Below are 26,582 nucleotides of genomic sequence, written 5' to 3'. Positions count from 1 at the left end.
GGTCTCATACGCATATGAGCCTTCCCATACGCGTATGAGAAGACTTATTTTTCACCCCCTCCTGTTGGTACACATATGCTTAGGGGTGAGGTTGAGTGGTCATACGTGTATGAGAGGCCTCATACGCGTATTGGGCAGGAAGTATGTTTTTTCTCCATTTTTTTCTCCTGCTCATGCGTTTGTCATCTGGTTTCTTCTCTGATCCGACTTCTCTTGATATTTTGACCCTGTAAACATATTAAACACTACCTCAAGCATAAAAGATGACCCCAGAATTATCGAAACACTAGTAAATAAAACTTTTATAAAAATCTACATAAATAACTTAACCTACTGCCCAAACTCCGAGTAATTCACCTGCTTTTGGCATTCAAATGACATCAAAACTAACATAAATGGTGACTGGTCACTGGAACACGGAAGAATTCATGGTGGACCAAGATTTTCATGAACTTTTGTTATTGAATACCTCTTTTCTTCCATTAATTTGTAATGTCTATACTTTCTGTCATGTTTTCCGTTATTGTTATGAGTGATTAAACCTCTCAATGCTATGAGGTATTCCTGATTCATATTTATGATGCAATTTTAGATTTTTACCTTGTAATGAATTTAATTTTATGATCATTGACTTATTTATAATTTGTGCGCAATGCTTTCTCTTTCAGAAAAATTGAGTTTGATCTGTGGTAATATTTAGGATTGACCGCCATTGTTAATGCTTAGTTGTAAGTAATTCATATTAAATATCACCAAGGCCTAGGGATACCCTGTGGAAATTAGAATGTTCTTGATTTAAATAATGCTTAATTACATCTATAATTCAATATGGACATAAGGATTAATTTGAATGATTAAAGGCTTTCTCACTAAGGACTTAGGAGTAAACACCCTTAAGAACTGATAGTCAATATTTTTGAATTAAGTTGTTGCAAGGTTAATTTAATGTTGTTGATGAATCCAATCATACACCTTCCCTAGCATGGTCACTCATAATACTTTTAAACTACTCAAATGCTGTCTTTACTTTCTTTTGCATTCTATTTTCTACTTTTCAAACCAACATTTCAAAACCCCCAAGCTTTTGTTTAACTAAGATAGAACCTAAACTTTGTATCTTCAAGTAGTCCTTGAGATTGATACTTGGGGTAAATTTACCTTATTACTATATTGGAAGATTAATACACTTGCTAATTCATCGGTCACTTCCACACAGTCACTACTAAGGAAATCTGGAGAGAAGAACCTACTTCTTTTGAATGGAATTTGTCAGCACCATTGATAATCACCTCAATCTTGCAAACTACCTGAGAATCGCAACCAAATCTTCAGGAACGCTTAGTTTCAAGAGCTCATCTCCTTCAATAAATTACAAATCTCTCGTTATCAAGATCTCAATCAAATTGAAGTTGAAGATGTAAGAATTTTGTTGCAAGAACTTGAACTTTTAAAAAACAGAGGGTATTGATTTTTCTCACAGAATCACACAAAAATGAATATAAATTTGTTAATTCTCTACTTGAGAGATGATGACAAAAAGGTTTAATACGTGATTGAGATTAAACACTAAAAAAGTTAGTTAGGTTCAAATTAAAATCACTTCATAATTTGAATAAAATGAACAAGCGAAGTGGAATAAAATAAAAACATAGTTTTGACCCATTCTTCAATTGATTCAAATCAAGAGGAAAGTGTGATTCGAATCAAAGACCCCGTGATTTGAATCATGTGTTAAATATGATATGAATCAAACAAGCCGAGCAAATTGAAAAAATGTGGAAAGGTTGTATGATTTAAATCTGATGTAAAGATTGATTCAAATCAATTGTGGGAAAGGTGACCTAGAGTTTGTTGATTCAAATCATGTGTAAAATTTGATTCGAATCAAATTGTCTGAAAATCTATGATATGCCTCTATCTAAAATGATTCGAATCAGGATTTGTGCTTGATTTGAATGAAACACCTCAAATCCCAAATTTTCACAATTTTCAAAAGACTTTGAGATTTTTCTTTCCACCTAACTTGAATCAATAACATATATGGCTCTTATTCCAATGACTCATGTAATTGATTAAAAGCATCATGATAAAGTTCAAACCTAACCAATGGTTTATGCATGCTAAAAATGAATCATTTCAAAACTTGATCCAAAGAGGTGCAATCATGAAGGAGACTCAAATAATCAAAATGAAAGCTATAAGACAAGCAACGAAATAACCATATTGGTGTTCTCCCCCTTAATGTATTAGGGACATGCAACTACGTTTCAGACTCATTTATGTTTGCTTTTAATTAAGAGATTGGTGTGAATCATGAGCCTGTGATAATTGGATTTTCTTCGGTTGTTTATGCATCTCGAAATAACTGGTGTGAGTTTAGAATTTTTTTCAATGATACCACTCCATAGAGATTACCATTCCACTATCATCTTCTTCTCCTTCAAAGATTTTTTTTGGCACAGGTGAAATATTAAAGGTTTTTGTTTAGTCTACTAATCACCCTTTCGAGAGGTAAACTAGGAAAATAAAGCGTCACAGAGGTCCTTCCACAAATCTATGCTCTCATTCAAGAGGGTCTTGAACTACATCATTGCAAATTTATCTAGGGTTAGTACAAAGAGATTTCACTTTACCGCCCTTTGAGTGTGGTAGTAATCTAGTTGATTGTCTACATGTTCAATATGTTTGTTTGGTTTTTGGTTCTATTACAACTCTATAGATTTAGATACTTCTCTAAAACTAGTATGTTTTTTTCCGTATCTTTCCCTTCTTCGAGGATGTCGTGCAGGTGAATGATGAGGATGGAGAACCTCAAGGGGAGTTCTATGTTCTTGATGTTGTTTGCAAGATGGTGACCTCGAGGCCTCTACTCGTGGTGGTGTTATATTAGTGGCGACCGACTCAGGTATAACTGTTTGATTTCCTTGAGAGGTCGCCTATTGTATAGTTCTATTCCTTGGCATAATATGTTGCAAAATCTATTCAATCCTAAATAACCTATGTTCTAAGAGTTATGAATTATGTCGGTAAACCAAATTATAGACGTTGTTGAACAGCTTGGTGGCTCCCTGTATTCCAATATTGACTTGTAATAACTAAAGGTCATGGATATTTCTTGTTTAGGTACTATAGGTAGTGAAGGAGACCAATGTGATGGTTCTCCTTGGTGATTTTTTTTTTAAGATTCAAAGAATGTGAGTGCCTCAAATTCTCCTTGACTAACTCAGAGTGGAGCATGATCTTATTGCGTAGGTTTTGAAGGAGACGCCAGATGAACATGATCGTCTTATGTCCGAGGAGGAGGAAGAAGAGGAGGATCTCTAATGGCTTCATCGATTATAGCAACAACTTATCGTTGGATGGAAGATCAAATAGCTTTAGATGTCACCATTCTCAATGAATCCAAGGATGAATTTGTTGGAGGAGAAGGCTGAAACTTCAAGGAAGAAGATCAAGAAATAGATATGTGAATATTCTAGAAAGGGTAATATGAATCTCTGAATCAGAAGAAATCTCAACGTGGAAATTTGTGAAAATGAATTGTCAATTTCCACAGACGGTGTCACTATTATGTCGTGGTACCAGAATGTTAGATGAATGGATAGATGAGATCTTGGTACAACGTAGCTAGTTTCAATTGCGATAGAAAGAGGGCTAACCTATAATTGCGATAGAGAGAATCCAAAGTAATGTGAGAGTGAGGTTGAATTTGAATACTTTAAATGACACTCTTTTATCCTTATATACTGAGAGGGGTTAATATCGCCAACGTGAGGTGAGACACATTATGCGGGTAGCTATTAGATCTAACTAGATTGTGTTAAACGTGTTTGGAGGATAAAATTTCTTGTTCTTGTATGAAAAATGGATCACTTTCTCCACACATTTTGCCGCTTGGTGCTCTTGGATGTTTCACTTTGGGCCATTCGAATGGCCAAAAATAGTTTTAACGTTTGATGTTAAGACCACAATGCAAAAACTTAGGGAATTTCTTAATCCAGCATGTGAATTACTATGGCACCACATGAAAATACAAAAATGCCCCTAGTTTCTGGAGATGCATCTCCGGATGCACCCTGAGTAAATAGAATTGTGAATTAATATTAAAAAACTCCGGAGATACATCTTTGTAATTATTTCGGAGATGCATCTTTGGACGGTATTGACTCTATATCGCGCCATAACCCTTCTCCTTCCTCATTTATAAAAAAGCACAACCTTTTCAAACTCTCTCAAAAGTTCTTCCATCAAACAAGTTCAAAATCAATCAAGAAATTTTAAAGGTTCTTTCATTAACATCAAGTAGATCAGATACATCATTTAACATTGAAGTAAAACTCTGAATTTGTAAGTATTTGATGTTTTAAAAAGTTTTTTGAGTTTTTGTATAAATGAGTAGAAGTTAATGACTTAGGAAAGAAATGAGTAGAAATTGCACGAATTATAGTTTATACATATTATAGAACATGTTTGATGGTTAAAAATAATGACCAGTCCATTATTTTTGGGGTTTGTTGGTCTACATTACCGCGATTGACAGACCTAAAAAGTTGCAGAAATTTTCGGAGATGCATCTCCGAAAAATTTTCAACATTTGGATTCCTAGGAACCAGAGATGCATCTCTTTAAATTATCAGTTTGTTTTTCTTTTCTTGGTTGTATGGTTGCTTGTACTAATTGACTGGTTTACTTACATGCATTATGGCTAATAGAGACGACAAACTAAGGCATGCGAGGATTACACAATATGCTTCAGCCTAAAGGTAGGCATTGACAGAGGTATCTTCCTTGATGGGTCTGAGGTGAGGCAAATCCTAGATGCCATTAGGACAGAGGCATGGGAGACAATGATGTACTAGAGACAACGTTGAAGGACGGGGGGTAGTGGACGTCGATGAGCACGAGGAGTTGAGGTCTGGCATATACAATAGTATATAGTAGTTGTACTTTGGATTCATTACATATTGTATTTTATGTATTGTATTTTATTTTCACTTCATTCTACTTTATCATTTATTTCGACTTCATTTATATATGTCTTTTTTTGACCATCTGGATTTTTATGTCATTTTTTGCATATCGATTTTATGATTTTATGTTCATCACATAACAGGGCCCTTAAAATTTATAAATTGTCATTTTCATCTGAAAAACCATAAAAGTAACATAACCTACATTATTTTGGTAGGTTAAGGAGATGCATATTTGTAAATCCTAAATGGAGATGCATATCCAAAACAATAAACGTGTAAAATATTCCTTTCAAAGAGGCATGCATGGGGTATGTGTTAAAATATTTCGGAGATGCTTCTCCGGATCAGTTAACGTTTTGAGTTAAGATAAAGTGCGTATGAAGATGAATCTCCGGAATCTAAGGGACATTTTGGATTTTCCATAGGGTATTTTCCCACCATTTAGGTGGGATAAGAAATTACCAAAACTTAATTATATAGTACATTTATAATTTTCATGCATATTGATGACATGCCCAAGATTCAATCCAACAATTTATCCTTATTTTAAGAAAAAATTTAGATATGGGTTCAATACTCATTTTTCATTTTGAACAAAATATTCTAACAACACCACATTTACTCCAACTAAGTATATACGCTCAGATTTCAAAAATAAAAAAGATATAATTATTATTTTTTAAATCATAATAACAAAGATAATAGCGGAAGGAGATGTATTTAATGTCAAAATAATTATTACACAAATTTAAGATAACGAATTATCATTTGATCTTGAAATTCTATAGAATATAGAGCACTCTTTAATCCTATCTATATATTTCACTAGTACATTTTTTTATATCATAATGAACAAATAAATTAAAAATAAAGAACAATTTTTTTTATTTCTCACACATGAGTACCAAAAAGAAAAGAAAAACACAAATAATATCGATTAGAGTTATTTAATTTTGCAAAAATAAAATTTAGATATGACTTTGAACTTATAATTATATATTATTCCTTTCAAATAAAATATTCCTTTTATTTATGATTAATTATATTGTCTCATTATAATTCCTTCTAATTTATTATAATATATTTTATTTATCATAGTTATCCAAAAAATAAGACTTAATATGATTAAAATTCAATACAAAGTAAATAAAATCTTGGATTAGATTAGTTTTAAGTGTTCAAACTCACTTTTGTCCCTTTAAAAACTTAATCCAAACATTCATCCATGCGTTGTTAAGGAATTTGGAGAGGATGAGAGGAAAGTTTCATACCCTAAAATTTTCCCAAATCATTCCTTTCATCCATCAAGGCATTTGCATCATTGATCAATCATTCAAGCGTTAGTTCAGTTAAAAGTCATCTAAAAAGTCACCTTTCCCTAATTGGATCCTAGCTCATCAATTCCCATTCATGTTTTTATCCAATTCTGCATTAGTTCAATTGCCATCTTAGTTCAGATTTTAGGTCATTTTATAGTTTCTTGCACTAGAATCTTTCTTTTGAAAAGTAAAAAAAGTCAAATATAGTTTCATCTAAAATCCAAAAATAGTCTTTTCATGCATTATCATTCATCATATTCATTTTTCATCCATTTCATGTGTATTACAAAGACAACAAAAATAGTCTTCCATTAAAAATGCATTTATCCATCATATTCCATTACATGTCATCATCATTTGAATAAGACAAATTTAAATGTCATACATTCATCCAGAAGACAAATTTTAACTTTTCTTCTTCACCATGTCATAATCAAACTGCATCTAAAAAGAATGGGATAATCAAATTCAAAATGACATCATACCATGCACATTGTCTTATACATATGCATCACATTCATTTTCCATGTCTCTACCTTATCATTCATCAACATTCAAAAATAATATGATACTATCACATCATTAAAAATTCAAACCAAAACAAATGAAGTGACATATAAATAGATCATAAATGATTTGAAAGACAAATTAAAACTAAATTAGAAGAAGAATTAAGTGGATTTCATTCATTACATCATCCATCAACCAATAAAATAGATTAAAAAGGACTAGTTGGATGTATATCTCTCTTTTACCCGAGTATTTGGATATATGTTGTATAGCTTGCCTTTCGAATACACGTCATTCCCCTAAAAACAACTTCAACCAATAAAACTCATTTTTGCACAAGTGCAACAAAAAATTAAACATTTCCATAAATGAATGATGTTTCATCCCTTATAACGCGATACAAAGAAACACTTCAGTCTCCCACGCACGACCAACAAACAATGTTTAACCGCTAGAATGCGACTTGGACATCATTATCTAAAAACAACCAACACACAAACTTTTCCTACAAAGAACTATGCAGCTTTGAGTTCTTCATCGCATCTGGGGATACGTAGGAGGAAGATTTGCATCTTGTCAACCACCCTAATAAAAAACTTATTTTTAGTCTTTCTCCTTTCATAATTTCAATAATTAGAAGAAATCAAATAATGTAAGCTAACACTCATATTCACAAAGCTGATTAAATGATTCACATTAAGTACAACGGATGTGTGAGGTGTTAATACCTTCCCCACGCATAACCGACTCCCGAACCTAAATTTGATTGTGATAACCAAAATTTTGTTCTTTTAGGGTTTTTTCGACGTTTTCCCTTTACAAAATAAACTTCGATGGCGATTATGTTGTTATTTCGAACATTCGTACGCTCGGGTATTTTTTCGCGCCGCAATAGGAAGAACTTTGAAAATATAGAAAGATTTGAGTACAAAGAATAAGAAAATTTAGGTGTCGAGAGCTTTGAAGGATTTATTTTTATTCATAAATTAATTAGAGAAGAGGTTCGGAGGATTTTGTAGAGTTTTGACAAATTATTCTAATATAATTTATGTTAATATAATATTTCAAAAATTTAAAAAATATTAATGATAAACACTTTTTTTTATCATTATACATAAAATCTTTTTATAAAAAAATATAAAAATCTCAATACTTTAAAAAAATATATATTTTTCGAACTTCCAATCAAAATCTCAATAATAAAGTGAAGGTTGAGTTTACCAATACTTGTTATTTTAGTTTACTACTTAACTAAAGTATTACCATATTATTTTGGTAGAAAATACCAATATTTTAAAAATCGGATCGAAGATCGAATCGGTAAAACTTACGGTTTACAGTTTAATTTGTTCAATCGACAAAACTTACGGTCGAACCGGTAAAACTTACGGTTTAAGGTTTAATTGGTTCAACCGATTAAATTTACGGTCAAACCGTTTATTAACTAAACTAATAATATGAAACTAAATTTCATAGATATGTCACACATAATTATATGTTCACAACTTAATAAAATAAATATTTTAAAATTTTATTACAAAATTAATACAATAATATCGATAATACATATTATAACATAACATACTTCTAGACTTCATTTCAATCTTCATTTAAGAATAATTTGATAAAGTTAAAGAATTATAATAAAATAAGTTAAACTAATTTAAATCAATATTAAAATAATAGAATATAATAACTAAAATAAAGTTTAAATAATTAAGAATATCTAAATTAAATAAGATAAAATACTAAAAATAAATAATACATTATACATCATTAAAATAAATAAATGAATTTGAGTTGAACTACGACAAACAAGTCTTAATTGACAACAACAAATAATATTGACTTGAACGACAATCAATATTATGTTTAATATCACTATGTTTAAAAGAGACAGCGTGATAATGTTGAAGTGTAGTTGAAAGAAAAACTATAATGGAGTGACAAAATTTAGAAGTTTGTATGGTTGTAAATGAAATTCTTTTTTTGTGATTGAGGAATGTATATTAAGTTTTGATATTGACATATTAAAATTTATAAAAAAATAGTTAATTTGATGTATTTTTTAACCAGACGTTTTACAAAATCGGCTATGATTCTTTGATTCAAATGGTTTTTGACGGTTCAATCCGATTTCTCCGATTTTATTTCGGATTTGACCCACTAACAATTTTGAAAAATTGATTCAATCAAATTCATCTCTGATTCTCGATCCAATCAGTTGAACCGACCAATTCGATCCAATTTTAAAACATTAAAAAGTACAACCCTATAAGAGTTAATACAGGCAATGCACCCCTTCCAAGTTGCATTTGTAAACTATCAATCTTAAGAATCTTAAGATTTATGCTTCTCACTCTTATTCGTGTGTTTCCTAAAACATTATTTAAGAATCAAAATTAATGATAAAAAGATTGCTAAACAAAAAGAAATACAAATCATGTCATATATATGCTATATAGACAAAGTCTCATACATTACATCCAACTATTACATCATTTTCAAATCCACTACTTGTACTACCCTTCTAATAAAATATTCAAGTCATAATTTTATATCATCTTCGATTAAAGAAGAAAATTGTCAAAATCACAAAATCCAAATAACAAATCACCAAGTAGTTCCAAATACATTACTTTATTCATATACATCACACCTTGGAACTGCATAAAGAGGGAGGCCTTTGTGAATGTGAAGTGTGAACATGGTTCTATATGTCACATCATTTGTTTCATTTGCCAGTTTAAACCGAAAGAATCTAACAAGTGCCATTGCTACAATTTTCATCTGTCTATAAGCAAAATCCTTTCCTAAGCATATACGAGGACCAGCCTGCAAATATGAAAAATAGTCTTAACCTTAAATGCATCTATAGAGATCAATCAAGATCAAATGATTTATATTATATTATAGATTTGATCGTACGCTTTAGAATCTTGCAACATGCAGTTGTAAGATTCTAAAACGTACGATCAAGATCCACCAATTTATACTTCAATTTCTATATGATAATAAAACTTAGCATGAAAGAATATATAGTGACAAACTAACATGGAAAGCAATGAATTTGAATGAAGATTCAGGTTGAAAGATTCCATCCTTAAGCCATCTTTCAGGTTGGAATTCTTCAGCATCATCCCCCCAAATGTAAGGCATTCTTCCCATAGCATAGGACAAGTAATACACTGTTTCTCCCTTATTCACCATGTACCCATCAGGAAGTATGTCATTTTCTTCTGCTGTCCTACCAGTCTTGCATCACACACAAAACAAAAAGACAATTAACTAATTTTACTATAAAGTTGATGGATTTTTTCCATCTGATTCTTAGAACTCACCATTGGAACAGCAGGGTAAAGCCTCAATGTTTCTGTTAATGCTGCATGAAGATAATGCATTTTGTCAAGATTATCATCTGTGATATTGTTCACAAACTCATCTAGATTAAGTTGAGTTTCTTGAGTAGAAGTAACATTTATAACTTCTTGGGCCACTTTTTCTTGTACAAGAGGGTTCTTGCATAACATGTAGAAGAACCATGACAAAGTGTTGGCACTTGTATCTTTTCCAGCAATCATAAAGTTCAGAATTATATCCCTCAAATATTCATCTGTCATATTTGAAGGATCCTTTTTACTTTCCAGCAAAAATCTTGAAAGCATGTCTTCTTTATCATTCTAGTAAGAATCAATTCAAATTATTAATACATTATCTAAATGGAATAGAATCAATTCAGTTTGTATTGCACACATAAAGGAAGATGTTGAACTTACAAAATCCTTTTGCACTGATAAAAGTTTCCTTTTGGTCTTAATTAGGCTATGCACAAAGTCATCAATTATTTTGATATTCTTCTTAAGGGAAGCTTCTGATCCAAAGTTAAGAACCCTTTTCAACTTCCATAAAGGGTCCAAATAGCGTCGGAATACTAATGCATTTGAATCATTAAAGGCCTTCATGAAGATATTTTCCTCTTTGCTTGACCTCTCCAAAGATTGTATTTCTACTCCAAACCCAACTTTGAATATGGAGTCCAAAGTACATTTCATTACTATATCCTAAAAAAGAAAATTAGCATTCATATCTTGTTCAATATTCTAATATAACAAAAGGATGAGGAAAAAATACAAAAATAAAAATAAAAAAGTTAATATAATGCTTCACAAGTAGTTGATATTTGATTTGTTTTAGAGAAAGATCGAGATGTTGTAGATTCAAACTCGCGTCATAAGATATCAAATAGTTATTATTTGATCACTAGTACTAGCGTTGTAAGGTATCAATATCAAATAGTTATTATTTGATCACTAGTACTACACCACTTACTTGTATATCAAAGAGCATTCTTGCATTAGAAAACCCTAAGACAACTCTAACCAACTTAGCAGCATTCCTTCTGAAAACATTGCAGCTAAAATCTCTAAGAACCCTAGTAGAAAACTCAACACTAGCAAGCTTTCTCTGATGCCTCCATTTCTCATCATCAACCGCGAAAATCCCATCACCGAAAAGATCAAAAATAGTATCATGGTTGAACTTTCCTTTGGAGTAATTGTGAAACTTGGTTTTGAGTATGTGTTCTACATTTCGTGTGTCGCAAGTGTATATCTTGGATTTGTTTGGAGCAAGAAGCCTAAAAGTTGGATTGGTTAGTGCTATTTGTGTTAAGTAATGGAAGAGTGTTTTGAAGTTGATTAATTGGTGGAAGACTGTTCCTTTCACTGGTGGAAATTTTGAGTTTCCTATGGATTGTCCTATGAATGTTGTGAGAATGAGAATTGATATGAGAAGAAAGAGAGTGAGAAATAGAATGGAGAAGAAGTAAAACACGATCAAGAACAACATGTTCATCATCTTTGGTCTTGTTTTTGATTAGTGAGAGATAACTTAAGAGATGTTAGCATTTTAATGATGTTTAATTAAGTTGAGATTAATTAATATCTCATCTCACGTGCTGCATGTGCATTATCTAGAGTAGAGTGTATGCTTGATTTTATTAACGTTGTTGAAGTTGACATTAATCTTGTGTTATGTGCATGATGTTATGATCTTGATATGCACAGCGAATCTGCATGGATTCAGGAAACACACGTGACTTGAAGGAAACATTTGGTAAAATTTCTCCCGGTTTTTAGATAAGGTATTATAAAAAAATTGTTTGTTTTTATCTTTAGAAGAGACACTCTTCAAATTGTCGTTACATTAACTATTTTTAAATGCTTCATCATCTCTCTTGGGAGAAAAGGTTGAGATTTTTAGTCTAGTTCTCTGGTTTTTAATGAAACATTATTGTATATTATTCGGTCAGCACATATCAAGGTTTTAAATATTTGAACCGATATTGAATAAGATGAGAGAGAAATTCTGCCTTCTCTCTAGACATCTTCTTGCTTAACTTTTTCAAACAACTTTTCCATTCAACCGTAAATCCTACCTACCAACCTTCAACCCTAAACACCTTCATTCTTCTACCATAAACATCTTCAATCTTTACCAAGCCTGAACCCGCTTGCAAGCTACTTAGCTTTTCTCTTTCTTTTACATTGTTAGATAGTTAGTTGATTGTTTAGGTGGTTATGTGAGTTACCAATTAATTTCTCTCAACAATTTTTATATAAGAGATATCTCTTTGTAATCAGCGTAAAGAAGATTGATTCTTTTCTTTTTTAAATGAGAATGAGACATTGGTTGCACCATTAACATAGTATCAGAGCTTGGTTTCCGCTTATCTTCTTTTTCCTCACACCCTCTGATTTATAATTCCTCGATCTTCTTCTCTCCCATGGATTTACCCAATTATGATGATTTCTCAACAAATTCCATTAACCCTTAATATCTCCACCCTAATGAAAACCCTTATATCGTTCTTCTTTCTCCATTACTTGACAATAAGGATTATCATTCTTGGACAAGATCCATGTATATTGCGTTAATCTCCAAGAAAAAAGAAGGATTCATTGATGGAACTCTCCCTAGACCTACTTCCATAGATCCTCTTTATGCTCCATGGATTAGATGCAATACAATGGTTCTTGAATGGCTTCAACGATCCATCGTTGAATGCATTGCCAAATCTATTCTTTGGATTGATTCTGCAGCAGGTTTGTGAATCAATCTGCAAACTCGTTTTTCACAAAGTGATATCTTTCGCATCTCTGATATCCAAGAAGAATTGTATAAACTGCGACAATGATCAACAGAAGTTTCTGATTACGTCACAAAGCTGAAGGTTCTTTGGGATGAATTGGAAAATTATCGACCAGTTCCACATTGCAAATGTGATATCCAATGTAGTTGTAATGATATTTCTTTTTTGCAAATTTATCGTGATCACGACTATGTCATTTGTTTTCATAAAGGGCTCAATGAAAAGTTCTATATCACCAAGTATCAGATTATGCTTCTCAATCCTCTTCCTCCTATTGACACAATCTTTTCTATGATCATTCAACAAGAAAGAGAATTTTATACGCCTCTCCTTGATCTACCATATACTGAAGTTTCTGATCATTCATCATCCCTTATGGTTAATGTTGTTCAGAACAAACCTAAATGGAAAGGGTCAGGAGCTGTTAGAGGGACAAATCGTGTTTGCACACATTGTGGAAGAACTAATCATACTATAGAGACCTATTTTATTAAACATTATTATCCGCCTGGATTCAAGAACAAAGCCAAAGCTTGTCAATCTTTCCCTGCTGACAATTCTACATCTAACAATGGTTCTACTAGTGCAGCAACCTCAGGTACCAATTCATTTGGTTTCACTCAAGAGAAGTATTACAGTCTTCTTGGCTTGTTGCAACAATCCCAGCCAAATCCTCATCCTACCACCAATGCCATTTCCAACACACCTTTTTCCTTGACATCCAAGACTCCACCTTCTGATGGTAATCCCCTCACAATATGGATCCTTGATACAGGTGCCATTAATTGTATCACCTTTACCCTTACCTCCTTTGTATCATACCATAATATAGCACCTACATTTGTCTTACTTCCCAATGGTTCCACACTTATGGCTCACATTTCTGGTTTTGTTCATACCAGTCCTAACCTTACATTGCATCATGTTTTGTGCATACCATCATTTCATGTCAATTTTATATTTATACCTAAACTTGTATGATCACATAACTGTTTTGTGCAATTTTATTCTAATACCTGTCACATCTTACAGAACAATATCAAGGCCATGATTGGTATAGCTAAAATTAACAAAGGGCTATATGTCATTGATACTGCCTCTGCTACAGATAGTTCTCTCATTGGTAACACTAGCACTAGTTCTCTTGTATGACATTATCGATTAGGTAATATCTCTAATGTTTTCTTAATGCGATTTGTAAATACTACCCTTTTATATCAAACAAAAATGCTTGGAATCCTTGTGATGCTTGTCATTATGCCAAGCAAAAGAAATTGACTTTCCCTTTAAGCACTATTATTTCTCATGCCCCTTTTGAATTGTTGCATGGTGATCTTTGGGGTCCCTTTTCCACTACTTCAATATTAGGTCATAGATATTTTCTCACCCTAGTTAATGATTTTAGTAGGTTCCCTTGGGTGATTTTTCTAAAAACTGAAGATGAAACCAGAACCAAAATCGTCAACTTCATAGCCTATATTTAAAACTAGTTCCACACAACCTTGAAATGTCTAAGAATGGACAATGGCACAAAATTTTCTATGGATTCCTTTATTCATTCAAAAGGTATTCTGCATCAAAGAACATGTGTTGAAACTCCACAGTAGAATGGTGTCGTGGAACGTAAACATCAACACATTCTTAGCATGGCTAGACCCCTTACTTTTCAACCTAACCATCCTCTCAACCTATGGACTTTTAGCACACAACATACCATCCATATCATAAATAGAATTGCTACTCCTCTCCTTAAATTTAAAAGCCCTTATGAACTTCTTCACAAAGAACCCTCGTCCATTATACATTCAAAGGGTTTTGGCTGCTTGCGTTATGCCTTTTCCCTCCTTCCTCATAGAACCAAATTTGATACAAGGGCTATAAAAGCTATGTTCCTTGGTTTCAAAGATGGAACTAAGATTTATAGCCTATATGACTTAAATTCTCATGACATTTTTGTCTCTCTAAATGTCATCTTCTATGAGACACATTTTCATCTTAAACCTTTCATTTCCACTTCCATTCCTGCACCAAACCCTCCTCAATCTCAGCCACCTTTAGACCTTGAAATTGAACCTCTCACCCCTTCAACTAACCCTTCTCTTGATTCTCCTCCTGAATCACACAAATCTCATCCACTTACCTATGCAACCATTGGTATGACACATACTTCACCCTCTCCTACTCCTGATCATCATAATGATATCAGTATTATGCAACCTGTAACACCCCAATAAAATGAAATAATTATTTAAATTGAGTTAATAGTATATTATTAATTTAATTAAATAATTGGATTAATATTATTGGATTTTAATATTATTATTGGGATAATACTATTGGGTTTTATTATTGGAGTATATAAGTTGGAATAATAAAAAGTCCCAATTTTTGGAAAAAGGGGTTTTCACGTGAAAAGGAACAGAGAAGCGGCTGAAAGAGAGAAAGGGCAAAGAGACAGAGCAAGGGAAGAGGAAAAGCTTGAAGCTAACGGAATTGCCGGATTAACTCAGGTAAGGGGGGTTTATCATCGTTTGATGGGTCTTATGGGATGGCATGTAATGGGTAGTGATAGACCTCTGATTTTGACTCTGATTGAAATGATATGTGATGAATTTGTGAAATATTGATGAACGAATTCGGAATGATAATTGATGAAAATTCGTAGGAATTAGATGTAGTAAGGTTAGCGATTTGAAAAGTTGAATGTGTCTGATCTGTAATTGATAAAACGAACGAATGTGAATGAAAATTTGGACTGTGGAAGGTTGAATCGGACAGATTTCGTAGCAGAGAAAGCCATTGCAGATCTGGAAAAATTCTGGTTCTGGTCATACGCGTATGGCACTAGGCAATACGCGTATGAGAGGGCTGGTACGCGTATGGAGGAGGCCTTACGCGTATGGGTGAAAAAGATGATATTTTGAACGTAAATTGGTCTCTGTTGGTACGCGTAATGGGAGATTGTTATGCGTAGCATACGCGTATGAGACAGGTAATACGCGTATGAGTTGAGCGAGGAAATGCGCAATACGCGTATGAGAGTGGGCATTACGCGTATGGACTTGGTCAGGTTTGGGCAATACGCGTATGGGCATAGGCAATACGCGTATGGGCAGAATTGTGGTTTTTCTGAACTGTTGTTGTGCAGTTTTTGGTTGTTTAGGCTGAGTGATGTACTTAGCTGAGGTATGATGTTGTAGGGATCATTTTCCGTTATTTTGAATAGTATAGGTATTAGTAGAGTGTGCTAATACTATGATTGATTATGTGGCATGATATGATATTGCTTTTGTTGATGATATGTGATGGTATACATGATGATGTGAATGTATGCATTTGTGAATAGACTATTTTATGGCTTAGAGTGTGAGCATGTGTCTATTCTTGAATTGTTGTTGATGTTGCATTGCTAGGTGATTAGCATGCATATTGTGGCCTTTAAGGTGGTAGCTAATTCCCATGGTGAGGAATTAGTGAGTAAATCATTTTGGTTGTTGTTGTTGATGTTTGCATGCTAGGTGATTAGCGTGCATAGCATGGCCCATTTGGGGTGGTAGCTAATTCCCATGGTGAGGAATTAGTGAGTGAGTCACTATGTCTCAAATGAGTGGGACTAGTGAGCTTGGTAGCCGTGCCTGGATTTGGACGGTATGGTTGAACTATATGTTCACAACATAGTCGGTACCGCATGCATGGAGTCTCATTGCATAATATATGTATGGCGTGTAATATGAATGGATGTATTCCAATATCACACGTGTGTTTGTGTTGGTATTGTTGTGTTGTTATTAAGCATGATGTTGGAATTAATATGCTGTTCCTGAATGGGTGTTTTGATTAGGGTGATGAAGTGTGTTGAATCACTTAACATAACATGATATTTTATAATACTCATTATATTGATTGAGGAACTCACCCTTACAACTGTTTTTCAGGTAACGAGCAGTGATTGAGTAGGAGCTAGTACTTGGAGTCTAGAAGTAGTTCCTTAGTGGGTCATGCTCTGATAGATGTAACATCGGGACGGGATGTTCTACTTGTTTTCATTGATGATTGTTGAATAAACTTACATGTATTGTGTTGCATGTTTTGTATTGATATTGGATTTTATTCCGCCGCGAATTATGCAAATGTTTTATTTGATTAAATAAATGAGCATGACAGGATATTTTGGAACATGGTGTGAAAATGTTGTGTGACACCCTTCGGGGCATAATTACTCTGATTGATATTTTCATTATTTTAATTAAACATTTGGGGTATTTTAGAAGGGTGTTACATTAGTGGTATCAGAGCATAGTCGGTCGAGTCGAGTCGTAATTATTCTGTTTCCCCTGTACGGGATAGGTGTTGTGTAACCCTATCAGTACTTATTGTTTTAACTTGTTGGGTTTTCAGAATAGAGATGGCTGGAAGAGGTAGAGATGATGCTGCAATTGCTGAGGCTCTGGGTATGCTAGCTGGAGTACTTGGAGGAAATCCGAATGTTGTGGGAATGGGAGCTGCTCGTCAACTGAGTGAGTTCCAGAAGAACAATCCTCCAATGTTCAAGGGAGCATACGATCCAGATGGTGCTCAGAAGTGGTTGAAGGAGATCGAGAGAATCTTCCGAGTAACTGAGTGTGCCGATAACCAGAAGGTCAGGTTCGGTACGCATATGCTGTCAGAGGAAGCAGATGATTGGTGGGTTGCTACCCGCACTGAGTTGGAAACTGCTGGGAATGCTGAGATCACTTGGGCTGTGTTCAGAGAGAGGTTTCTGAGGAAGTACTTTCCAGAGGATGTTAGAGGAAAGAAAGAGATAGAGTTCTTGGAATTGAAGCAGGGTAACAAGTCGGTTACTGAGTATGCTGCTAAGTTCACAGAGCTGTCAAAGTATTACACTCCCTATAATGAGGCTGCTGGAGAATTTTCGAAATGTGTGAAGTTTGAGAACGGGTTGCGTCCCGAGATCAAGCAGGCTATTGGGTATCAGAGGATCAGAGTGTTTTCTGACTTGGTTGACTGTTGCAGGATTTTTGAACAGGATTCCAAGGCTAGAGCAGAGAGCTATCAGCAAAGGGTTGATAGGAAAGGCAAGAATCAGAATGACCGTGGAAAACCGTATGCAGCTGGCAGAGGTTTTCAGAGGCAGAGTGGGATGAAGAGGCCTAGTGGGGGAGATTCTAGTGCCCCTGCTAAGTGTTACAGATGTGGTCAGGCTGGACATCGTATCCATGAGTGTACCAGTAATGAGAAGAAGTGTTTCAAATGTGGAAAAGGTGGTCATTTGGCTGCAGATTGCCGGTTGAAGACTGTGACTTGTTTCAACTGTGGAGAGGTGGGTCATATCAGCCCACAGTGTCCTAAGCCGAAGAGAGAGAATCAGTCAGGAGGCAAGGTCTTTGCTTTATCGGGTTCTGAGACTTCTGCAGATGATCGTTTGATCAGAGGTACGTGTTATATTAATGGCTTTCCTCTTGTAGCTATTATTGACACCGGTGCTACTCATTCCTTTATATCTTTGGACTGTGCTGTGAAACTTAAGTTAGAGATATCTGAGATGCGTGGAAGTATGGTGATTGATACTCCTGCGAAGGGTTCAGTGACTACTACTTCAGTCTGTTTGAATTGTCCTTTGAGTATTTTTGGTAGAGACTTTGGGATAGACCTTGTGTGTCTTCCATTAGTGCAGATTGATATTATCTAGGGTATGAGCTGGTTGGTGTTTAACCGAGTTTCTATCAACTGTTTTGATAAGACGGTGGTCTTTCCTGAGATTGAAGAAGGAAAGAGTTTGTTTCTATCAGCAAGGCAGGTGAATGAGGAAGTAGCAGATGGGGCAGAGTTGTTTATGCTGTTAGCGACTTCGGAGGCTAAAGATAGACTGGTGATTGGCGATCTAGCCGTAGTGTGTGATTTTCCTGATGTGTTTCCGGAAGAAGTGAATGAATTACCGCCAGAGCGTGAAGTTGAGTTCTCGATTGATTTGGTACCTGGTACTAGACCGATATCGATGGCTCCGTACCGTATGTCTGCTGTTGAGTTAGCTGAATTGAAGAGTCAGCTGGAAGATCTGTTGAATAAGAAATTTATTCGTCCGAGTGTGTCACCGTGGGGTGCACCAGTGTTATTGGTTAAGAAGAAAGAAGGTACTATGAGGTTGTGTGTGGATTACAGACAACTGAATAAAGTGACGATCAAGAATCGGTATCCTTTGCCGAGGATTGATGATTTGATGGATCAGTTGGTTGGTGCAAGTGTGTTCAGCAAGATAGATTTGAGATCTGGGTATCATCAGATACGTGTGAAAACTGAAGATATTCAGAAGACTGCTTTCAGAACAAGGTATGGACATTATGAGTATTCTGTAATGCCTTTTGGTGTGACTAATGCGCCTGGAGTATTTATGGAGTATATGAATAGGATTTTCCATCCGTACCTAGATAAGTTTGTTGTAGTGTTTATTGATGACATTTTGGTGTATTCGAAATCTGAAGAAGAGCATGCTGAGCATTTGAGAGTGGTTTTAGAAGTTCTCCGAGAAAAGAAGTTATTTGCTAAACTCTCTAAATGTGAATTTTGGTTAGAAGAGGTTAGTTTTCTTGGTCATGTGATTTCAAGAGGTGGTGTTGCTGTTGATCCTTCTAAGATAGAAGCGGTATCTAAGTGGGAAGCTCCGAAGTCTGCTGCTGAGATTCGAAGTTTTCTTGGTTTGGCTGGTTATTATAGGAAGTTCATTGAGGGATTTTCTAAGTTGGCGTTACCGTTGACGATGTTGACTAGAAAGGGGCAAGCATTTGTTTGGGACTCAAAATGTGAAGAAGGTTTCCAAGAGTTAAAGAGAAGGTTGACTACTGCTCCTGTTCTGATATTACCGAGTCCGTCAGAATCATTTGAGGTTTACTGTGATGCTTCATTGTTGGGTTTGGGTGGTGTGTTGATGCAGGATAAACAGGTTATAGCTTATGCTTCGAGACAGCTGAGGGTTCATGAAAGGAACTATCCAACACATGATTTAGAGTTGGCAGCTGTGGTATTTGTTCTGAAGTTATGGAGGCATTACTTGTATGGGTCAAGATTTGAGGTTTTCAGTGATCATAAAAGTTTAAAGTATTTGTTTGATCAGAAAGAGCTGAATATGAGACAGAGGAGATGGTTAGAATTTCTGAAGGATTATGATTTTGGTTTGAACTACCATCCGGGTAAGGCAAATGTAGTAGCTGATGCGTTGAGTCGGAAATCATTACATATGTCTATGTTAATGGTTAGAGAATTGGATTTAATTGAGCAGTTTAGAGACTTGAGTTTGGTGTGTGAGAGTACTCACAATAGTGTTAAATTGGGAATGTTGAAGTTAACGAGTGGTATTCTGGATGAGATTAGAGAGGGACAGAAATCTGATGTGCATTTGGTTGATAAGTTGACTTTAGTGAATCAAGGTCAAGGTGGTGAATTCAGAGTTGATGAGAATGGTATTTTGAAATTTGATAATCGGGTGTGTATTCCAGATGTTATCGAGCTTAAGAAGAGTATTCTTGAGGAAGGACATCGTAGTGGCTTGAGTATTCATCCTGGAGCTACGAAGATGTATCATGATTTGAAGAAGTTATTTTGGTGGCCGGGAATGAAAAGAGAAATTGCGAGTTTTGTTTATTCCTGTTTGACTTGTCAGAAGTCGAAGATTGAGCATCAGAAGCCGTCTGGGCTAATGCAACCGTTGGCTATTCCAGAGTGGAAGTGGGATAGTATCAGTATGGATTTTGTTTCTGGGTTACCGAGGACAAGTAAGAATTTTGAAGCCATTTGGGTGATTGTGGATAGATTGACGAAGTCGGCTCATTTCATTCCGATCAGAATGGATTATCCGTTGGAGAGATTGGCTGAGTTGTATGTTGAGAAGATTGTAAGTTTGCATGGTATTCCGTCTAGTATTGTTTCGGACAGAGATCCTAGATTTACATCGAAGTTCTGGGAAGGTTTGCAGAAGGCTTTGGGAACTAAGCTGAGATTGAGTTCTGCATATCATCCGCAGACGGATGGTCAGACTGAGAGGACGATTCAGTCACTAGAGGATCTTTTGAGAGCTTGTGTTTTGGAAAAGGGAGGTGCTTGGGATTGTTATTTACCTTTGGTTGAGTTTACCTACAACAATAGTTTTCATTCGAGCATTGGTATGGCACCGTTTGAAGCTTTGTATGGTAGGAGATGTCGGACACCTTTATGTTGGTATGAGTCCGGTGAGAGTGCTGTGATTGGACCGGAGATTGTTCAACAGACTACGGAAAAGATTAAGATGATTCAGGAGAAGATGAGAATTGCTCAGAGTCGTCAGAAGAGTTATCATGACAAAAGGAGGAAGTCACTTGAGTTCCAAGAGGGAGATCATGTGTTTCTTCGTATTACTCCGATAACTGGGGTTGGTCGAGCTTTGAAGTCGAAGAAGTTGACACCTCGATTTATTGGTCCTTATCAGATTTTGGAGAGGATAGGAGAGGTAGCCTATCGTATCGCTTTACCGCCGTCGCTTGCGAATTTGCATGAGGTTTTTCATGTGTCTCAGTTAAGGAAATACATTCATGATTCGTCGCATGTAGTCCAAATAGATGATGTACAGGTGAGAGATAACCTGACTGTTGAAACATCACCTATGAGGATTGAGGATCGAGAGTTGAAGCAGTTGCGGGGTAAAGAGATTGCCTTGGTGAAGGTAGCTTGGGGAGGACCAGCAGGTGGCAGTGTGACTTGGGAACTGGAGAGTAAGATGAAGGAGTCTTATCCTGAGTTGCTCGCTTGAGGTATGTTTTCGAGGACGAAAACTCTTTTAGTGGGGGAGAGTTGTAACACCCCAATAAAATGAAATAATTATTTAAATTGAGTTAATAGTATATTATTAATTTAATTAAATAATTGGATTAATATTATTGGATTTTAATATTATTATTGGGATAATACTATTGGGTTTTATTATTGGAGTATATAAGTTGGAATAATAAAAAGTCCCAATTTTTGGAAAAAGGGGTTTTCACGTGAAAAGGAACAGAGAAGCGGCTGAAAGAGAGAAAGGGCAAAGAGACAGAGCAAGGGAAGAGGAAAAGCTTGAAGCTAACGGAATTGCCGGATTAACTCAGGTAAGGGGGGTTTATCATCGTTTGATGGGTCTTATGGGATGGCATGTAATGGGTAGTGATAGACCTCTGATTTTGACTCTGATTGAAATGATATGTGATGAATTTGTGAAATATTGATGAACGAATTCGGAATGATAATTGATGAAAATTCGTAGGAATTAGATGTAGTAAGGTTAGCGATTTGAAAAGTTGAATGTGTCTGATCTGTAATTGATAAAACGAACGAATGTGAATGAAAATTTGGACTGTGGAAGGTTGAATCGGACAGATTTCGTAGCAGAGAAAGCCATTGCAGATCTGGAAAAATTCTGGTTCTGGTCATACGCGTATGGCACTAGGCAATACGCGTATGAGAGGGCTGGTACGCGTATGGAGGAGGCCTTACGCGTATGGGTGAAAAAGATGATATTTTGAACGTAAATTGGTCTCTGTTGGTACGCGTAATGGGAGATTGTTACGCGTAGCATACGCGTATGAGACAGGTAATACGCGTATGAGTTGAGCGAGGAAATGCGCAATACGCGTATGAGAGTGGGCATTACGCGTATGGACTTGGTCAGGTTTGGGCAATACGCGTATGGGCATAGGCAATACGCGTATGGGCAGAATTGTGGTTTTTCTGAACTGTTGCTGTGCAGTTTTTGGTTGTTTAGGCTGAGTGATGTACTTAGCTGAGGTATGATGTTGTAGAGATCATTTTCCGTTATTTTGAATAGTATAGGTATTAGTAGAGTGTGCTAATACTATGATTGATTATGTGGCATGATATGATATTGCTTTTGTTGATGATATGTGATGGTATACATGATGATGTGAATGTATGCATTTGTGAATAGACTATTTTATGGCTTAGAGTGTGAGCATGTGTCTATTCTTGAATTGTTGTTGATGTTGCATTGCTAGGTGATTAGCATGCATATTGTGGCCTTTAAGGTGGTAGCTAATTCCCATGGTGAGGAATTAGTGAGTAAATCATTTTGGTTGTTGTTGTTGATGTTTGCATGCTAGGTGATTAGCGTGCATAGCATGGGCCATTTGGGGTGGTAGCTAATTCCCATGGTGAGGAATTAGTGAGTGAGTCACTATGTCTCAAATGAGTGGGACTAGTGAGCTTGGTAGCCGTGCCTGGATTTGGACGGTGAGGTTGAACTATATGTTCACAACATAGTCGGTACCGCATGCATGGAGTCTCATTGCATAATATATGTATGGCGTGTAATATGAATGGATGTATTCCAATATCACACGTGTGTTTGTGTTGGTATTGTTGTGTTGTTATTAAGCATGATGTTGGAATTAATATGCTATTCCTGAATGGGTGTTTTGATTAGGGTGATGAAGTGTGTTGAATCACTTAACATAACATGATATTTTATAATACTCATTATATTGATTGAGGAACTCACCCTTACAACTATTTTTCAGGTAACGAGCAGTGATTGAGTAGGAGCTAGTACTTGGAGTCTAGAAGTAGTTCCTTAGTGGGTCATGCTCTGATAGATGTAACATCGGGACGGGATGTTCTACTTGTTTTCATTGATGATTGTTGAATAAACTTACATGTATTGTGTTGCATGTTTTGTATTGATATTGGATTTTATTCCGCCGCGAATTATGCAAATGTTTTATTTGATTAAATAAATGAGCATGACAGGATATTTTGGAACATGGTGTGAAAATGTTGTGTGACACCCTTCGGGGCATAATTACTCTGATTGATATTTTCATTATTTTAATTAAACATTTGGGGTATTTTAGAAGGGTGTTACACAACCTACCCCAGATTCCTTACCTAAAAAAAAATCTATTCGTGTTACTAAACCACCTTCTTATTTGAAGGATTTTCATTGTAATTCTGTCTTGCATAACAATCATGATGCTCATACTCATACTGCATATCCTTTATCTTCTGTGCTTTCCTATGAACATTGTACACCCTCATATCATGCTTTTTGTTGCTCCATATCCACTAACATTGAACCTCAAACTTACAAGCAAGCTTCTCAACATGATTTTCATAAATAAGCCATGAAATTGGAGTTGCTTGCTCTTGATCATAATCAAACTTGGTCTCTTGTTGAACTTCCACCAGGTAAAACTATTGTTGGATGCAGGTGGGTTTATAAGATAAAGCATTAAGCAGATGGCACCATTGAGAGACATAAGGCATACCTTGTTGCAAAAGGCTACACTTAACTTGAAGGTGTGGATATATTTGATACATTCTCCCAGTTGTTAAACTCACCACAGTTTGAGTTCTCCTTTCCTTAGCTGCCATCCATAATTGGTATCTTCAAAAGTTAGATGTCAATAATGCTTTCTTACATGGTGATTTAAATGAGGAAGTGTACATGGCTCTCCCTCCTGGTCATCCTGCCTTTGATGCTTCTTCTACTCATGTTTACAAACTTCACAAATCCATATATGGTTTGAAACAAGCCATCCGCCAGTGGTATTCCAAACTCTCAAATGCTCTTATCACGTTGGGTTATCAAAAGTATCAAGATGCATATTCACTCTACATTAAGACTGAAGCATCCTCTTTCATAGCACTTCTGGTGTATGTCAATGACATAATGCTCACATGAAATTCACTAGACCAGATTATTCATGTCAAGATGTTTCTTGACCATACTTTCTACATTAAGGATATTGGCAACCTATGATTTTTCCTTGGTTTTGAGATGAAGGCATTGTTATTAATTAAAGAAAGTACACCCTCGAACTCCTTGAGGATATTGGTACCTTAGGAGTCAAGCCATCTCATATTCCTTTAAACACCAACACAAAACTTTCTAAAACTGAAGGCATCCCTTTATTTGATCCTACTTCTTATAGAAGACTCACTGGTAGACTTTTATATCTCACTCATACCAGGCCCGACATCACTTTTGTTGTTCAATACCTCGGTTAGTTCATTTCCAATCCTTTAACATCTCATTTCACTACGGCCATCAACATTCTAAAGTACCTCAAATCTTCCCCAGGAAAAGGTCTTTTCTTTTCCAGTACTTCACCAATCAAACTCCATGGATTTGCTGGAAAATCCATTACTGGCTATTGCATTTTTCTTGGAACTTCACTCATATCATGGAAGTCGAAGAAACAATAAAATATTTCTCGTTCTTCCACTAAAACCAAATATAGTGCCTTTGCCTCCTTAACTTGTGAACTTTAATGTCTCCATCACCTAATCTCAGATTTCTCCATCCATTTCTCTACTCCTTCCTCCATCTATTGTGATAACAAATCTTCCATTTATCTAGCCCATAACCCCACCTTTCATGAGAGAAGAAAACATATCGAGATCGATTGTCATGTGATTCGTGAGAAGATTCCAAACAAGTCCATTATTCTCCTTCAAGTTTCAAGTTCAAATCACCTTGTCGATGCTTTCACGAAGCCCTTGCACCAAGGTCCCTTCAATGCTAACATGTCCTAGTTAGGTCTATGCGATTTTCACCGCCTAACTTGAAGGGGGATGCTACGTATTACGGTTGCTTTCCATGCAAGCTACTTAGCTTTTCTTTTTCATTTACATTGTTAGTTAGTTAGTTGATTGTTTAGGTGGTTATGTAAGTTACCAACTAACTTCTCTCAACCTCTATATAAGAGGTATCTCTTTGTAATCATTATAAGGAATATTGATTATTTTCTTTTCTAAATGAGAATGAGGCATTGCTTGCACCATTAATAACCCTTAATATCTATTTGAATATGCAAATCAACTATGGAAAACCAATATAATGTAAATGAGTTGGGATGAACAACAATGAAAAGGAAATCTATGAAGAATGGAGTTCGCGCTGGAAAATGGGATGTAGAAAAAGGGAAAGGCCTGGGATACGAGGGTCAATGGAAGAATTCAAGTTTCTTTTTTATTGAGTTCCCAGGCTCGCATGGAGCGAGGGAGATGTAAAATATCTTTAAGGACTTTGGAGAGATGGTTGAAGTTGTGATCCCTCCAAAATATAATAGGAGGGGAAAGCGGTATGGTTTTGTTAGGTTTATAAATATGGTGGATGATATGATAGCGATCAATCTAGATAACATTTTCAAAAATTGATAGAAGATCCATGCAAATGTGCCGAGGTTTAATAGGGATGAATCTAACCTGAGAAACAAGAAGAAGTTTGGTAAACGAGCTGGTCAGACCAAGAAGCACAATGAAGATGAACAAACAAGGTCAAAGATGGAAAGAAATGTGGACCATAAACAACCTATAGCAAAGCAGCTTAACATGGAATGGAAGATCTTATGCTCAGGTCGTAAATAACATTGTAGATCAAAGAAGAAAATGGGGAGGCCAAAAAGTGTAGGACGCAATAGAAGAGAATTCAAAAAACAGAAAAAACCATTATTTACACATATGTAATATGGCATGAAAGAAAAATAACTACAAATATTCAATAAATCATATGTGGGAGTGGTGGAAAATTCAAGCATGACATATAATATTTAAGAAGCATTCCACATGGAAGGTTATTTCACTATAAAAGTTACTCCCCTGGATCTGAAT

At 35.4% G+C, this 26,582-nt stretch overlaps 1 protein-coding gene across 1 annotated transcript; it reads right to left on the bottom strand.

Moving 5' to 3' along the window:
• Positions 1–9,223: 9,223 nt before the first annotated feature.
• Positions 9,224–11,661, bottom strand: LOC127075803 (cytochrome P450 704C1). The gene is made up of 5 exons (XM_051017289.1): positions 11,132–11,661; positions 10,579–10,863; positions 10,144–10,482; positions 9,857–10,057; positions 9,224–9,637 (listed from the first exon to the last, which is right to left on the bottom strand). The coding sequence occupies exons 1-5, from the start codon at positions 11,657–11,659 to the stop codon at positions 9,443–9,445; spliced, it is 1,548 nt and encodes a 515-aa protein (XP_050873246.1). The 5' UTR covers positions 11,660–11,661; the 3' UTR covers positions 9,224–9,442.
• Between the last annotated feature and the right edge of the window lie 14,921 nt (positions 11,662–26,582).

This window comes from Lathyrus oleraceus, chromosome 4 (genome assembly GCF_024323335.1).
Source record: "Lathyrus oleraceus cultivar Zhongwan6 chromosome 4, CAAS_Psat_ZW6_1.0, whole genome shotgun sequence".
In the NCBI taxonomy this organism is placed as follows: Eukaryota; Viridiplantae; Streptophyta; class Magnoliopsida; order Fabales; family Fabaceae; genus Lathyrus; species Lathyrus oleraceus.
This window is presented reverse-complemented; position numbering and strand designations above follow the sequence as displayed.

Bases quoted from the DNA above. Each gene is read 5' to 3' on its own strand.
- LOC127075803 (XM_051017289.1), bottom strand. From the start codon at position 11,659: ATGATGAACATGTTGTTCTTGATCGTGTTTTACTTCTTCTCCATTCTA. The intron at 10,864-11,131 runs GTAAGTGGTGTA...TTTCTTTTTTAG, and splicing joins GAATGCTCTTTGATATACAA to GATATAGTAATGAAATGTAC. The intron at 9,638-9,856 runs GTTAGTTTGTCA...TCATATTTGCAG, and splicing joins TCAAATTCATTGCTTTCCAT to GCTGGTCCTCGTATATGCTT.